General features: G+C 40.6%; 1 protein-coding gene across 18 annotated transcripts in view; it reads right to left on the reverse strand.

The window, feature by feature from the left end:
• The window catches only part of LOC110531925 (adhesion G protein-coupled receptor B3), a 351,790-nt gene that overhangs the window by 214,411 nt on the left and 120,332 nt on the right, over positions 1-17,047 (reverse strand). For 12 of the 18 annotated variants that reach the window (XM_090217632.1, XM_090217627.1, XM_090217625.1 and 9 more), the window contains exons 3-4: positions 7,805-7,915; positions 3,188-3,349 (exon numbers count right to left, since the gene is read on the reverse strand). The exons of 4 other annotated variants lie outside the window; for them this stretch is intronic. In XM_090217632.1, the coding sequence (XP_090073758.1) occupies positions 3,188-3,349; positions 7,805-7,915 (273 nt within the window). The remainder of the gene's footprint in view (positions 1-3,187; positions 3,350-7,804; positions 7,916-17,047) is intronic. 2 more of the 18 variants (XM_090217634.1, XM_090217631.1) reach the window with 1 other exon arrangement.

Raw genomic sequence — 17,047 nt, forward strand, 5'->3', positions numbered from 1 at the left:
AGAGAGAGAGAGAGAGAGAGAGAGAGAGAGAGAAAGAGAGCGAAAGAGCGAGACAGTGGGATGGATGGGGAGAGTGTATCTCTTCTGTGAAATTCTATGATCAAAAAGTCAGTCTTATAATGAAGAGCTTTTATCAGATAGGACTCCCGAGTGGTCCTGAGTGGTGCTGCGGTCTAAGGCACTGCATCTCAATGCAAGAGGCATCACTACAGACCCTGGTTCGATTCCAGGCTGTATCACAACCGGCTGGGATTGGGAGTCCCATTGGGCGGAGCACAATTGGCCTAGCATTGTCCGGGTTTAGCAGGGGTAGACCGTTTCTGTAAATAAGAATTTGTTCTTAACTGAATTGCCTAGTTGAATAAATAATAATCGGGCAAGGCTGGAGTTCTTTAGTTCAGTTAGAGATATAATCAGAGTACAGGTTGAGCTACAAGTCTGGCCCTGTGTTCCAAATGGCTCCCTATATAGTGCACTACTTTTGACCAAGTGGCACCCTATTCCCTATGTAGTGCACTACTTTTGACCAAATGGCACCCTATTCCCTACGTAGCGCACTCCTTTTGATCAGAGCACTATGGGCCCTTGTCAAAAGTAACGCACTATATAGGAAATTGGTTGCCATTTGGGACGCACACTGTGCTTCCTTCCTTATTAAAGGACATATAATTGAAATCAGTGTTGGAACAGTGAACAAGCCTTCTCTGCAGTGAAATAAACTATTTACAACTGAAAAGAAAGGTGGAATTATGTAAAACTTTTTTTTGGGCCGTTTGCAACAAATTGGTATTAAAATACCATCTCTAAATATGGTAACGTTGCATTTGAATAGTAGCTCTAGTAGTTAACTTCTAGTGAGGATTGATATGAGACAAACTGCTCCAACTGTGACATCATGCTGTGTAGCAGTGACACTTTACTTGAAAGAGACCGACATAAGGACTTCGTAACATGTTCATAAGCCATACATAACGCATTAATAAGCAGTTGACTTTCTAAATGCTCAAATCAACTTCCATCAACAACCACCAGTTTATTTATCTGGTTTTCCTCTGTGTCAAATTCTAAACGTTTAATTAACAGTCTTTCAAATCATTCTTTGTTTGGTTTCATTCTAGAATCATTTGAAAGGAGGAAGTTGTTTTGACCTGTCCTGCACCGCTCCTTCCTCTGCATGTTCTTGTCATGTTTCCTTTTAAACTCTCATCATATTGTTCTGTATTTTCTTCTGTGCAAAAAAGTTGATATTTGCCTTGTCTTGTGGTTGTTGACATAAGCAGTTATGAATGCAGCCAGTATGTATAGGTTATGAATGTGTTATAAGGTCCTTGTGTCGGTCGTGCCCTTCAAGGAAAATGTTCCCTGCATGTATTTCTGTCCTTGAAAACTATTTGACTCAGACAAACACAGATTTCAATATTTCGGCTGTCGATTTGACAACATTACTGGCCTGAAACAACGGCACATTACTTCCAGAGAAAAAGACAGTTTAGCCCATTAGCCTGCTGCCAAAGTCTCACCAAGGGGGAAATAATGGATTCTTTATCATTTCTGGTTCTCTTATTCTTCATTTCAATCGAGGGGGACACCTGGGGTATATTGCTCTGTAGGCTGACTGCTTCAATTATTGTTTCTGAATGGAAGAGGGTGATTCATGCAGTTCAGCTAGCTACCAGAGCCTGTCGGGTCAGTTCAGCTAGCTACCAGAGCATGTCGGGTCAGTTCAGCTAGCTACCAGAGCATGTCGGGTCAGTTCAGCTAGCTACCAGAGCTTGTTGGGTCAGTTCAGCTATCTACCAAAGCTTGTTGGGTCAGTTCAGCTAGCTACCAAAGCTTGTTGGGTCAGTTCAGCTAGCTACCAGAGCTTGTCGGGTCAGTTCAGCTAGCTACCAAAGCTTGTTGGGTCAGTTCAGCTAGCTACCAGAGCATGTCGGGTCAGTTCAGCAAGCTACCAGAGCATGTCGGGTCAGTTCAGCTAGCTACCAGAGCTTGTTGGGTCAGTTCAGCTAGCTACCAAAGCTTGTCAGGTATGAAATGGTAAATGAAAACGGTTTGGAATAATGTCTTGCCCTCTTGTCTGACCCTTGAGAAAACTGCCAACCCTACACTTAGTCATGACACATCTTAATGTGGACTACGTCTGACTAAATGTCAGAGAGCTGCTCGCATGAATTTCTGATTAGCTGATGGGGGTGAAACCTTTTATAGGACTTTGTGCCTAAATGTAATTTCAGAGACACTTGCCGCCACATAGAATAATGGCTCCTAAAATTCCCTGCAAATCAACAGATGGAAAAACACATGGAAAAACACTAACATTAGTATGACAGCTGCTGTTGAACACATGGATATCTACATACAGTAGACACAAACATAAGATGGGTCTCGTCTCCACAATTCAGAAGGTAATACATCTTCTAGAGCCACATTCAATCACAATTCACCAAGAATAACCAATGACTGTCTTGTGTAGGGGAATGTTGTGTTTATGAGAAAATACCTCCACCTTCTGCCAAAAAACGCAACATCTGTCAACAGTGTAAGACGTCATGACATTCTAAAGACCCCAGAGGAGCAAAATACATTGACTGGACCAACAACCCCAAAATATTAGGTACCAGACTAAGTATGCAAAAATATAGGCAACATTTCATCAACTCAACTACTGTAACAGCCTACATCGAGATAAATATGTAAAGATACTGCAATATATATACAAATATACCACTAACCTTGACCTTCAAGAATACACACTGAACCCTGGAGAAACAAACCAGAATCTACAATTCCCTAATCTCCATAACATGCAAAACTACAGAACTACATCACTGTCAATCATTTTAGGAGTTGTGGTGAAATAACTTATCATTATATGGGAAGAGATGGATAACATAGACAACACTTCTGAAAAACACCGTGACATACACAAAGAGAAGAAATCATCACCAGATAATAGATGGCTAACAATAATAATAATAATAATAATAATAATAATACATTAAATAAGAATATTAAGTAATAAGAATATAACCAAATAGACTAGTTAAAAGGTCAAACTAAACAGTAACAAAAACATTGGTTTGATGGTCAATTCAAAGCAAGCACAACAATGCACACATAGAAAAATGAAGGGGGAAGGAGAAAGACGTTATGACAAGTGAAGTAATAATGCTGCAGCTATTACTACCTGGACAGGGGACAGTGTTATTGCAAACCCTTGACTCTCTTAAAGGACCGCTGCAGTGTGTTCCGTATGGTGAACCACATGTTCTTGTTCGCACCTGCGACCCTTGGCCGCATGAAACTGAGCATGAGCTCCACTGGGACCACTCCTCTGCACCAGATTCACCTGTGTGGAGGGAGAAGGGTGACACCAGTTAAATGCAGCAACACGGTCACATGATCAACCCAGGGGGTGGGGCTACAGTGGGCGGGGCTATACTGGGGTGGAGCTTTCTGCCGGGGCTGGGTTTCAAGGTAGAGCAATGGGGGAGGAGTTATTCTAAACCCGAAGCTACGTTAATGGGGAGGGATATTAACCTAGTTAACTTTAATATTGAACCAAATAGACATGTTTCACCTTTATGTGATCTTTGATAAATGTTTAATAAGAGAGAAGACCACGACTCTGTTGGTCATTGGCCCCATATCTCTTGATCCAGTTCCTTTGATTTCCCATTCATCATTTTGTAAGTTTTGTTGTATTGTGATTGAAGGGAACAAGAACCTTTATGACTAGTAATTGGTCAAAAAGCTGTTTGTTCAAAAACCTTGTCTGGCTCCCATGAACGGAGTCTCAAGTAGAATTAAAACATCTTATTGTGTCATAGTAAAGTACAAATGGTTTGGAGGAACTGTACAGATGGATCATAGTAAAGTCCCAAATGGTTTGGAGGAACTGTACAGATGGATCATAGTAAAGTCCCAAATGGTTTGGAGGAACTGTACAGATGGATCATAGTAAAGTCCCAAATGCTTTGGAGGAACTGTACAGATGGATCATAGTAAAGTCCCAAATGGTTTGGAGGAACTGTACAGATGGATCATAGTAAAGTCCCAAATGGTTTGGAGGAACTGTACAGATGGATCATAGTAAAAGTCCCAAATGGTTTGGAGGAACTGTACAGATCGAGAATAATAAAGTCCCAAATGGTTTGGAGGAACTGTACAGATGGATCATAGTAAAGTCCCAAATGGTTTGGAGGAACTGTACAGATGGATCATAGTAAAGTCCCAAATGCTTTGGAGGAACTGTACAGATGGATCATAGTAAAGTCCCAAATGGTTTGGAGGAACTGTACAGATGGATCATAGTAAAGTCCCAAATGGTTTGGAGGAACTGTACAGATGGATCATAGTAAAAGTCCCAAATGGTCTGGAGGAACTGTACAGACGCATCATAGTAAAAGTCCCAAATGGTTTGGAGGAACTGTACAGATGGATCATAGTAAAGTCCCAAATGGTTTGGAGGAACTGTACAGATGGATCATAGTAAAGTCCCAAATGGTTTGGAGGAACTGTACAGATGGATCATAGTAAAGTCCCAAGTGGTTTGGAGGAACTGTACAGATGGATCATAGTAAAAGTCCCAATGGTTTGGAGGAACTGTACAGATGGATCATAGTAAAGTCCCAAATGGTTTGGAGGAACTGTACAGATGGATCATAGTAAAGTCCCAAATGGTTTGGAGGAACTGTACAGATGGATCATAGTAAAAGTCCCAAATGGTCTGGAGGAACTGTACAGACGCATCATAGTAAAAGTCCCAAATGGTTTGGAGGAACTGTACAGATGGATCATAGTAAAGTCCCAAATGGTTTGGAGGAACTGTACAGATGGATCATAGTAAAGTCCCAAATGGTTTGGAGGAACTGTACAGATGGATCATAGTAAAGTCCCAAGTGGTTTGGAGGAACTGTACAGATGGATCATAGTAAAGTCCCAAATGGTTTGGAGGAACTGTACAGATGGATCATAGTAAAGTCCCAAGTGGTTTGGAGGAACTGTACAGATGGATCATAGTAAAGTCCCAATGGTTTGGAGGAACTGTACAGATGGATCATAGTAAAGTCCCAAGTGGTTTGGAGGAACTGTACAGATGGATCATAGTAAAAGTCCCAATGGTTTGGAGGAACTGTACAGATGGATCATAGTAAAAGTCCCAAATGGTTTGGAGGAACTGTACAGACGCATCATAGTAAAAGTCCCAAATGGTTTGGAGGAACTGTAAAGATGGATCATAATTGACACTAAGCATTTGTCAGATTTATTCTGAAGGACATTTATTCAAAGATCACAGCAAAGCTCCACATCACAGGCCCCAGTGTTACTTCTGATCACATTAAGGGATTCGGCCATTTACCTGACTAAAAGGTGTTACATCTTACAGCTACATTTCATCTTCATCTTTCATACTGACACATGCATCAATAAAACCAAATGAAATGTTTCAAAAAGCTCTATAAAATGTAAAAGAACATGGTTGCATGCAAGAAGGACATCTACTAGTGAAATAAAAGTTCAACTTGAATGGAGAGTTAATAAATGAGAAGTCTAGAGTATGGATCCCACAGCAGTGTTACAGCACTACAGTCTACAGTGCAGTTTCCTTGACAACCAGAGAGGATCTAACTCCAATGCATATTAATTAGTGTTTGATCACAATTTGTGAAAACATGTTTTTTTTTAAATTGCCCGTTTATATTTTTCTTAAGAGTACTAGGGAAACGAGAGGGAAGAAAAACTCCCCTTTTCATTTTATTCAGAAGATCACAGCTTGTTGCATGGAGCTTGTTGCATGGAAGTAACATTCACAGTGCCAGTTTGCATGGGGTTCATAAAATACTATTTTTCCAAACAGCAGAATGTGACAAAAGGTCTGCTGGTGTGTCACACTCCTATTATGACGTGTTTTAACTGTTGCTACTGAATATTTACATGTACACTAGTCAACTGTCTCTAGAACCAAACAGTTAGATAAAAAGGTTGTTTCTAGAACCTAAAAGGATTCTTCAGCTGTCCCCATATGAGAACCCTTTGAAGAACATTTTTGGTTCCATTTTCGACAGAGGGTTTTACATGGAACTCAAAAGGGCTCTACCTGGGACCAAAAAGGGTTCTACCTGGAATCAAGAAGGGGTATCCTATGGGGACAGCCAAAGAACCCTTTTGGAACCCTTCTTTCTAGGAGTGTATACCAAGTATACCAGTTTAATTCTCAGAGGTACAACTTCATACACTGATTGTATATAAACACATGTGGAGTGAATTTGCTTATGTGTGTGCCGTTAGGTGGTAATTCCCAATAACAAAAGCATTGCCTTATTGACAGCGAAGGTCCACAATGCATCAGTATGTCCTGGGTGAGGCCTTTCAATGTAAAAATATGATAATGTCACAAATCCAAAAGCCATGAAATGCTGAATAAATGGAATAAATGCTAACCTTGGTTATGCTAACACCCTTGGCATTGAGCTAAGTAGGTCGGGTGAATAGAACAATCCAAGATAGCGTAGTTGTGTGTTAGAAAGCAAGAAGACAACGTTCAAATATTTTGATTACAGTTTAAGATGTACGTGTGATGTTCAATTTCAACGAGGCTTTATTTGCATAAGAGATTTGGAAATTTCAGCTCTGAATACATTTATATGTAATTGAAATCTTATGAAGATTTCCTCCGTATTGCGTCACTAAGCTGCAGTATAATAGGACTGATATAGATTGATTCAACCCAATAGGAATATACTGTAAACCCTATTATATATAATTGGTCTGATCAGAATTATAATAGACTATGAAAGGTGGATCAATTGGTAAGATGAAGAAGTACAAGGAGAGTCAATTAGGCAATCTAAGAATGGAAGAACTGAAGAGCAAAGTGATGGGGTCCATAAGAGATAAATAACACACTCCCACAGCGTGTTGGAATGGAGACATGCTGTTAGGATTTAGTAAACAACAAAGTGGATTTGCAAATTAAAATGAAAGTAAGGCAGGTGTGTTGATCAATGTCACAGATTTAAAAGGAACAACAAATGAGGTGAAATTGGGTTAAAAATAAATAAATTAAAAGCCAAACAAACAATTAACGGAACCCAGAAACATGTATTTTTTTTAAACGAAATTAGAAAGAAAAGGGGGGGAAAAAAAAGAAAAAAAAGAATAGTCTTTATGGCAGTCCATTTGGATTGAGCCTAGAAACCCTCTATGTGGATCTGGAGCAGCAATAAAGATGCTTTTCAATTCATTTCTATCCTCCTGCAACTTTAGAATGGATACAATCATCACTATATTTTAGTATATTCGACTGGTTTAAGTTAAGATTTTTGTTTATTTATCTTACATTAAACATTATTTATCAAACCCATTTTTTATTCAGTATGCGTTTCACTCTTGCCGAAGGCAGTAGGAGTTGTCGATGAAGGACATTTTTCAAATGTTATTAGGCACATTTTTAAGGATATTATTAACTGTGACAGGGCACAATTTTACCTAGCCTTTAATATTTGAGAAACGAGTAATGCACTTGCCAACTCGCTGTGTAACAACAAATGAACAGAGACCCAGGGAGCCCAATTCTAGTTGTTATTCTAAGTAAATACTCAAAGGGAAAAGGAACATTTGTCTAGTGGGTTTTAATGTGAATAGCAAACAGAAGAAGGAGGAGGTAGTAGGAGGTTATTAAAATACAGAAACATTGTCACCTAAAAGGTGCAGCACAAGAAAGAGCATGCAAGTGACCTAGATGACATTAAGTTTATAGTTAACAAAATAAAAGGTGAAAGAAACATAACTATTGTATTACCAGTTTGTGCCATAAATTTAGCAGATTCAGCTTGCTCCTGCAGGGCCTTTGTGTCAAAGACTGATCTGGGTCGCTGACTTTTTACAGTATGTTCGCCGATCATTCCATATTCTAGAGACAAAATAGAGGTTCAATGAAAGCTAGGCTTTAACAGTAGGAATCTTCCAGAGACACAAAATAAAAGGTATTACAAACTGTTTTTCAACGATAGATGCGTAGTAAAAAAACTGCAGTACTGTACATGGCTAGAAACAAAGATCATACAAGAGTAAATATATATATTTAACTTGTCATTTTAACTTTAAAGCATAGGAAGAAACAATGCATCGTATTTATAACGAACGTGGGTGAGTTGGGAGGAGTATTAATTGACTTTAAAAGCACAGCTTAAGACACATAGCAAACATGCAAATTTGATAAGACACTATTACTTCCCATAGTCCCTGAAGCCCCACCCCCTCCCTCCCAACCCCTACCACCCCCAAACCACCCCCTCCCTCCCAACCCCTACCACCCCCAAACCACCCCCCAAGAAAAAGAAAAAAGAAAATGAAAGTAAGAATGTGTAAGCTATCTGGAAGCCACAGAGGAGGGGGTCAGGGTCATGAACATAACATGATACTATTGATCCACAGTTTCTTTAACAGATTCCAGACATTTTGTTTTTGTAATTAGTTGAGCTCAGTAGAATATTTGTCCATCCCAAATGGCACCCTATTCCCTACATAGTTCCCTATGGGCCCTGGTCAATAGTGGTGCACTATGTAGGTGATAGGGTGCCATTTTGGACACAGACTATGAGTCTGGGAAATTTATCAATTTATAATAATTTAACATCATAAGTTCTATTAACTGAGAAATGTATTCTGAGCTGTCTGATTATAATTGTTACTCCATTTGTTGTTGTCCATTAATACATGGGTGATGCGATATGTTTGGCCGCATAGGTTTTTAGTCCCGGTGAAGGGGTGTAACAAATTTCGCAACAAATGTCCTTTTTTATTCAAAAACTTGACTAGCATGCCGACGCAAAGCTAGAGTATGTGTTTTCTTCAATCCGTTTGGAGTAGTATGCACTGCAGGTGATATGCGTTACACGACAGACACCTCACATGGCAGGTGTGTGTTAGTACTGTGGAGTAAACTATACATACATCATCGTCTGTGAGGATGTTTGGGGTTATATTTTCTGGAGTAGTGACGTTGTTTGGGGTTATATTGTCTGGAGTAGTAAGGATGTTTGGGGTTATATTGTCTGGAGTAGAGAGGATGTTTGGGGTTATATTGTCTGGAGTAGAGAGGATGTTTGGGGTCATATTGTCTGGAGTAGTAAGGATGTTTGGGGTCATATTGTCTGGAGTAGTGAGGATGTTTGGGGTCATATTGTCTGGAGTAGTGAGGATGTTTGGGGTCATATTGTCTGGAGTAGTGAGGATGTTTGGGGTCATATTGTCTGGAGTAGTGAGGGTGTTTGGGGTCATATTGTCTGGAGCAGTGAGGATGTTTGGGGTCATATTGTCTGGAGTAGTGAGGATGTTTGGGGTTATATTGTCTGGAGTAGTAAGGATGTTTGGGGTCATATTGTCTGGAGTAGTGAGGATGTTTAGGGTTATATTGTCTGGAGTAGTGAGGATGTTTGGGGTCATATTGTCTGGAGTAGTAAGGATGTTTGCGGTCATATTGTCTGGAGTAGTGACAATGTTTGGGGTTATATTGTCTGGAGTAGTGAGGATGTTTGGGGGCATATTGTCTGGAGTAGTGACAATGTTTGGGGTCATATTGTCTGGAGTAGTGAGGATGTTTGGGGTCATATTGTCTGGAGTAGTGAGGATGTTTGGGATCATATTGTCTGGAGTAGTGAGGATGTTTGGGGGCATATTGTCTGCCGTCTCAGATCTGATGCAGTATTTCTCCCAGTAGGTAATGTACTGTATGTATGTGTGATGGGTATGGGTGGGCAGTGTCAAAGAGGAGAGAGGCACACTGACTAGAACTAAGTACCAGTACAACACAGCCATGCTTTTGATACTAATCGGGAATCACAACAGAACCAGCAATAATCCAACACCAAGAACCACTGAGTATTGGAAAACCCATACAAAGAACCCCTTTCAGACTACTAAGCCGAGCCAAGCTGAGCTGTACTGTGCTGGCCTGGTACTCATCCTGGTTACTCATCCTGCCATCACCATAGCTGATGAAACCGTGCTGGAAAAGGACAATGTGAGGGGGAAATACCAGAACCAGCACAGTAAGGTTCAGGTAGGTACGGTGTGGTGAAAGAGCATAGATTTCCAAATCTGGTTCATATTACTGTTCTGATGAGGTGGCCATTAGTATACGTTGTAATGAAACCAGTCATTGGCAGAAGGTAACCTGGAGAGTTAATAACCGGGACGTGATTGTCATCACGATGATTCATGATCACCGCTATACACCAGGACATGTCACATACATAATGTAGATGTTCCTGATCTCTCAACGCTGTCTTAAATGGTCTCTGACACATTTCTAAAGACCCAGGAAGGAGCATTGATGGGGAATGTTGCCCTTGACTTGAATCAAGTGGGTGAAACAGCTTTATGTGGGTGTATGTTTTCCCTGGCAGCTTGACTGCATCCTCCTGTTCCAACCTGTTTGATTCCATTTCAATAAACACATTATGAAGTAGGACTCATCGTGGGTTGCTAAGGTTATTCTGGACAACATCCATCATCTTTAAAGACAGCTAGAATATTAAGGCACCTTGAGGTAATGTTCTAGCCTTCACCAGAACACATTCTACCTCAACAGGTTATACTATGGGACGTTGTTAATACAATTAAATCAAAGTTATTTCAGTAGCACTTCAGCATAACCTCATTTTTAGAACGGTGACTCGATTGTATCATTCAATTCAATTCACTTGTAATTAACCCCAAAATCACCTAACACTTGGGGCAAAATCCTCACAATAAACTCTTGACTTCGTAAAGAACTACTTTTAGCGTTCTTGTATTTCGAGTTCTTGATCTCTCTGTCTTTAGTAATTGTGTATCATGTCAATCAGGAACAAACATGATGATGTATTTTTACTGTCTCACATTTCTTTCTTGTGATGGCTTTTTGTGATGGGACATTCTGTTAATATTATGACGAGTAGAAGAAACAAGACTGTGTGTGTGTGTGTGTGTGTGCGTGTGTGTGTGTGTGTGTGTGTGTGTGTGTGTGTGTGTGTGTGAGCTCCAATGCCTCGTCAAAACCACATCACATCAATGGTTGTCAAAGAGTCTTGGTACGATGGACTGAACCACATCTCAGGAGAAGGAGATGGTCCCCACACACAATGTACTGAGTTACCTCTGGTGATGAATGGTGATAGTCACTATCTAGATTAAAGTCTGACCAGACCAGGCCAGACACCTAGCTGTCGGGACATTGTCCCAGATACTTGATGGGAATGGATCGACCTCTCTCTCTCTCTCTCTCTCTCTCTCTCTCTCTCTCTCTCTCTCTCTCTCTCTCCCTGTCTCTCTCTCTCACCCCCTCCCCTCTCTCTCTCTCTCTCTCTGCGCCTTACTCAGACAATAACCCTATCCCGAAAAAGCAATGGACTGAGCCATCTTTTGCACCCACAGCTTACAGATGATGATGTGTTGCTTGTAGATTTATACGGTATTATATATTGTGAAAGGCTAGCAGTGCATCATTACAGTCCAGGTAGGTAGGGGAGCAGAGCAGAGCGGAGCCCAAAGCAAAAACAGGGTACCATGGAAATGTGGTGCAACATAAGCACAATGAGGTAAAATGGATGAGCAGGCGCTGCACAGCAGTCAAGGTCCAAGCTATTCAAAAGGCTATTCAAAAAAACATTACATCGATGCCTGTGCTTAAAGGGCTGGATCAGACAAATGACAATTTAACCTTGTTTATGGATAACTACCAAATAATCTGTGGATCTGCAGTATGGGGTCAGTGACCCAAAATATGGCTTACTAGTGTATTTAACATTATCATTGTTGCATGGAAACGGATGGGAGTGGATGGATCTTTCTGTTAGCATTCTTCACGTAGCTCACCTACATCGACTCACTTCAAACCACGTTCTACAGGAACATGCTGCCTTTTAAGGTTGTATGTATTTACACCATTTTCAACACTGTCGCTATTAGCTAGGGGTCAAAGTACTTTGAAAAGAAGCAGGTTTGTTATTTATAGCCTGGCATATACTGTACAATGGTAGAGAAATCATTATACGCCTACATAGATTTCTATTCCCAAAGTCAATAATGACTGAATAGCATGATGACATCTTAACATCCACTACAGAATACAATACATTCATGAGCCAAGTGCCAGCAAAAGACAAGTACTGTCATGAAGAAAAGACAAACCCTCACACAGAGATGGTGATGGCTGGGAATGCTATTTGCTCAAATAATCCACTTAAATCTGTCTTCAATATTGCACAGCAGACCTGGGTTCAAGTACTATTTGAAAACATTTCAGACACTTCATCTCTGCTTGACTGAGTTGGCCTGGCTTAATGGACCAATGGAATAGTCCCAAAACTGCAAATCTCACCCACCTAGCCCCTAAAGGCAAAGGCAAATGCTGAAAGTATTTTCGAAGGATTTCAAATAGTATTTAAACCCAGGTCTGTTGTACAATAAGTAATCCGTTACCTGATTTCACATGCAAATCCCTAGTAGCAACTGAAGGTTAACCTCAATGACACGAACAGACTGGCAAAGCATGGTCTGTTTCCCAAATGGCAACCTATTCCCTATATAGTGCATTTCTTTTGACCAGAGCCCTTTGGTACACTAAATGGAGAAAAGGGTCCCATTTGGGACACAGCCATGGTTTACAGTCCTGAAGATGGTACAGCACAACATTACAGTTGTTACTGTCTGCGTCCATTAATAGAAGGGGTGAGAGGAGAGACGGAAGAAGTGCTGACCAGGGGATATGTTTATGGTGGGTCTCAGTCAGGACAGTATCTTATAATGTAGGTGTGACTGTGCTATGAAGATACATCTGTACTGTATACAGGGAGATGATTGGGTGGCATTCAAGGACAACCCCTCACCTTTAATATTGCAGATAGGTTGTGGCTTACATCAATTGTCTGCATCATTTCCAATCCCCATATATATATATATATTTTTTTTTTTGGGGGGGGGGGGCGGGGTATATCATATATATATATATATATATATATATATATATATATATATATTTTTTTTTTTTTAAATATATTTTGCTTCATTATTTTCCCCTAACCCTAGCACCCCTCCCCTAATTGGAGTAAACTAATAGACAACAACACTTAGGCTTCTACTTCCAGCGTATACATACTATATCCATTTTATAGACACAGTATATTTTACATTAGTTATCTTTTGTTTGTTTTTAGTCCCATCCTTCAACTCTGAACACCATCCAGGCCCATCCTTCATCTCCCCTCAACCCCTCCCATCTATCTCTGAACCCCATCCAGTCCCATCCTTCAGCTCCCCTCAACCCCTCCCATCTATCTCTGAACCCCATCCAGTCCCATCCTTCAGCTCCCCTCAACCCCTCCCATCTATCTCTGAACCCCATCCAGTCCCATCCTTCAGCTCCCCTCAACCCTTCCCATCTATCTCTGAACACCATTCAGTCCAATCCTTCAGCTCCCCTCAACCCCTCCCATCTATCTCTGAACACCATCCAGTCCCATCCTTCAGCTCCCCTCAACCCCTCCCATCTATCTCTGAACCCCATCCAGTCCCATCCTTCAGCTCCCCTCAACCCTTCCCATCTATCTCTGAACACCATCCAGTCCCATCCTTCAGCTCCCTTCAACCCCTCCCATCTATCTCTGAACACCATCCAGTCCCATCCTTCAGCTCCCCTCAACCCCTCCCATCTATCTCTGATCACCATCCAGTTTTGATTTATATTTGCCATATATTGTTAAACTGTGCTGTTTCACAAAAGTTCTGAACCTATGATCTAATGATTCTGTCTCTTCGCAGCAAAATCTGCAGAGCTGGGATGGGTGTATCCCTCATACTCTGTATACAGTGTAACATTCTATTGGTTGCAAGAATTGTGTATAATTTTAATTGAAAAACTGAATCCAGTGACATTTTGTGTATCAGTTCACATGACATGGTACATCGAAAATCTCTTCCCAACTATTTAGCAATCTGTACGGCACAGCTGTCCATTTTTTGGTACATAAATGAAACTGATATACTTTTTTATTTATCACAATTTCTTTTAACCAATTTTCGTCTTTAATGCAGGGCCGACAGACAAGTCCTTTACTTTTCCCCCTTCCACTAGTTGGTTGTAATTTTGGATAGAGCAGACATTTCCATATATTTGTGTTAGCTGCATGTGTGACATTACACCACCAGTCTTCTTTATGAAATAATTTACAAAGATTATATATTTTTTTAAATGTTCTCCAAAAATATATATTTTTATGAATTAGTATATTTGAGTTTAGCCATAATATTTGTTCTGTCTTTTGTGGTGGATTAACTTCTTTGTGGTGGGCGGTATTTTGACGTCCAGATGAATAGTGTGCCCAAAGTAAACTGCCTGCTACTCAGGCCAAGAAGCTAGGAAATGCATACAATTTGTAGATTTGGATAGAAAACCCTCTAAAATAATGTATGTGAGTATAACAGAACTCCTTTGGCAGGCGAAATCCCAAGGACAAACCATCCAGGAAATGTTTTTTTGAGTTCACTGTGATTTCAATTGTTTTCTATGGGAATGAGGCTCCTGGTTGCAGTTCCTATGGCTTCCACTAGATGTCAACAGTCTTTAGAAATTGGTATATGTTTTTCTTTTGAGTAATGAAGAAATAGCCCTTTCCTTTCTGGGTGTTGAGCCTAGTGGACTGTTTTGTTTGTGGCGCGCGACCTGGGGCTCGCTCCACTTTCATTTTATCCACTATTGAACACAGTATATTCCGTCTTAAATTTGGTAAATTATTTAAGTTTTAAAATACCTAAAGTTGGATTAGGAAAGTTGTTTGAAATGTTTGGACCAAGCTTACAGGTAACTTATTAGATCATTTGTAGTCATGTTTGTTCGAGTTGGAACTGATGTTTTTCTGAATCAAACGTGACAAATAAATGGACATTCTGGGGATATAACAACATAATTTATCGAACAAAAGAACCATTTGTGATGTTTATTGGACATTTTGGAGTGCCAACAAAAGAAGATCTTCAAAGGTAAGGCATGAATTATATGAGGCCCAGGGTCTCGAGCTTAATGATGAGTTTGGAGGGCACTATGGTGTTAAATGCTGAGCTGTAATTGATGAACAGCATTCTTACATAGGTATTCCTCTTGTCCAGATGGGTTAGGGCAGTGTGCAGTGTGATTGCGATTGCGTCGTCTGTGGACCTATTGGGGCGGTAAGCAAATTGGAGTGGGTCTAGGGTGTCAGGTACGGTGGAGGTGATCTGATCCTTGACTAGTCTCTCAAAGCACTTCATGATGACGGAAGTCAGTGCTCCGGGGTGATAGTCATTTAGCTCAGTAACCTTAGATTTCGTGGGAGCAGCAACAATGGTGGCCCTCTTGAAGCATGTGGGAACAGCAGACTGGGATAGGCGTTGATTGAATACGTTCGTAAACACACCAGCCAGCTTGTCTGTGCATGCTCTGAGGAGGCGGCTAGGGTTGCAAGGGTTAACACGTTTAAATGTTTTACTCACGTTGGCCATGGTGAAGGAGAGCCAGCAGGTTTTGGTAGCGGGCCGTGTCAGTGGTACTGTATTGTCCTCAAAGCGAGCAAATAAGTTGTTTAGTTTGTCAGGGAGCAAGACGTTGGTGTCCGCGATGGGGCTGGTTTTCTTTTTGTAATCCATGATTGACTGTAGACCCTGCCACATACGTCTTCTGTCTGAGCCGTTGAATTGCGACTCTACATTGTCTCTATGCTGACATTTAGCTTGTTTGAGTGCCTTGCGGAGGGAATAGCTACACTGTTTGTATTTGGTCATGTTTCCAGTCGCCTTGCCCTGATTAAAAGCAGTGGTTTGCGCTTTTAGTTTTGCGCAAATGCTGCCATTAATCCATGCTTTCTGGTAGGGGAAGGTTTTAATAGTCACTGTGGGTACGACATCACCGATGCACTTGCTAATAAACTCACTCACCGAATCAGCGTATACATCAATGTTGTTGTCTGAGGCTATTTGGAACGTATCCCAGTCCATGTGATCGAAGCAATCTTTAAGAATCAGATTGGTCGGACCATCGTTGAACAGACCTGAGCATGGGCGTTTCCTGTTTTAATTTCTGTCTATAGGCTGGGAACAACAAAATGGAGTCATGGTCAGATTTGCCGAAAGGAGGGCGAGGGAGGGCTTTGTGTGCGTCGCGGAAGTTAGAGTAGCACTGATCCAGAATGCTGCCAGCCCTGGACGCGCATTCGATATGCTGATCAAATTTAGGGAGCCTTGTATTCAGATTAGCTTTGCTAAAATTCCCAGCTACAATAAATACAGCCTCAGGATATGTGGTTTCCAGTTTACATCGAGTCCAATGAAATTCTTTCAGGGCCGTCAAGGTATCTGTTCTGCAAATTCATATTAATTATGTAAATTAGCCTTTTAATTTTGTGTGGCTTGCCATTGCAAATAAAATGGAAAATGTTTTGCTCATATAATTTAAAAAAATAAGTTGCTAGGTATAGGAAAAGCCATAAGCAGATAGGTAAACTTGGATATGTCTAAAGAGTTAATCAGGGTGATTTTTCCACAAATAGACAGGTATTTTCCTTTCCATGGTAACAAGATAGTACCTATTTTTGCTAACGTTCTGTTAAAATGTTTTGTAGTGAGATGATTTCTTTATATTCGAGATATGAATACTGAGTATGTCCACTTCACTGTCAGAGCATTTTATTGGTAAAATTCAAATACATAATATAGTACACCTATCATAATTTGGTTGTAATCCAGAGAGGTTAGAAAAACGATCTAGACCCTCTATGAGGCTGTGGAGGGATCCAAATTGTGGATTTTAAAGAAAACCTTAATCATCAGCGTACAAGGACAACCCTACCTTCCTATCAGTATTCAAGGACAACCCTACCTTACTATCAGTATTCAAGGACAACCCTACCTTCCTATCAGTATTCAAGGACAACCCTACCTTCCTATCAGTATTCAAGGACAACCCTACCTTCCTATCAGTATTCAAGGACAACCCTGCCTTCCTACCAGCATTCAAGGACAACCCTACCTT

Source organism: Oncorhynchus mykiss, chromosome 23 (assembly GCF_057628025.1).
Source record: "Oncorhynchus mykiss isolate SJ-2025 chromosome 23, ASM5762802v1, whole genome shotgun sequence".
Lineage (NCBI taxonomy): Eukaryota > Metazoa > Chordata > Actinopteri > Salmoniformes > Salmonidae > Oncorhynchus > Oncorhynchus mykiss.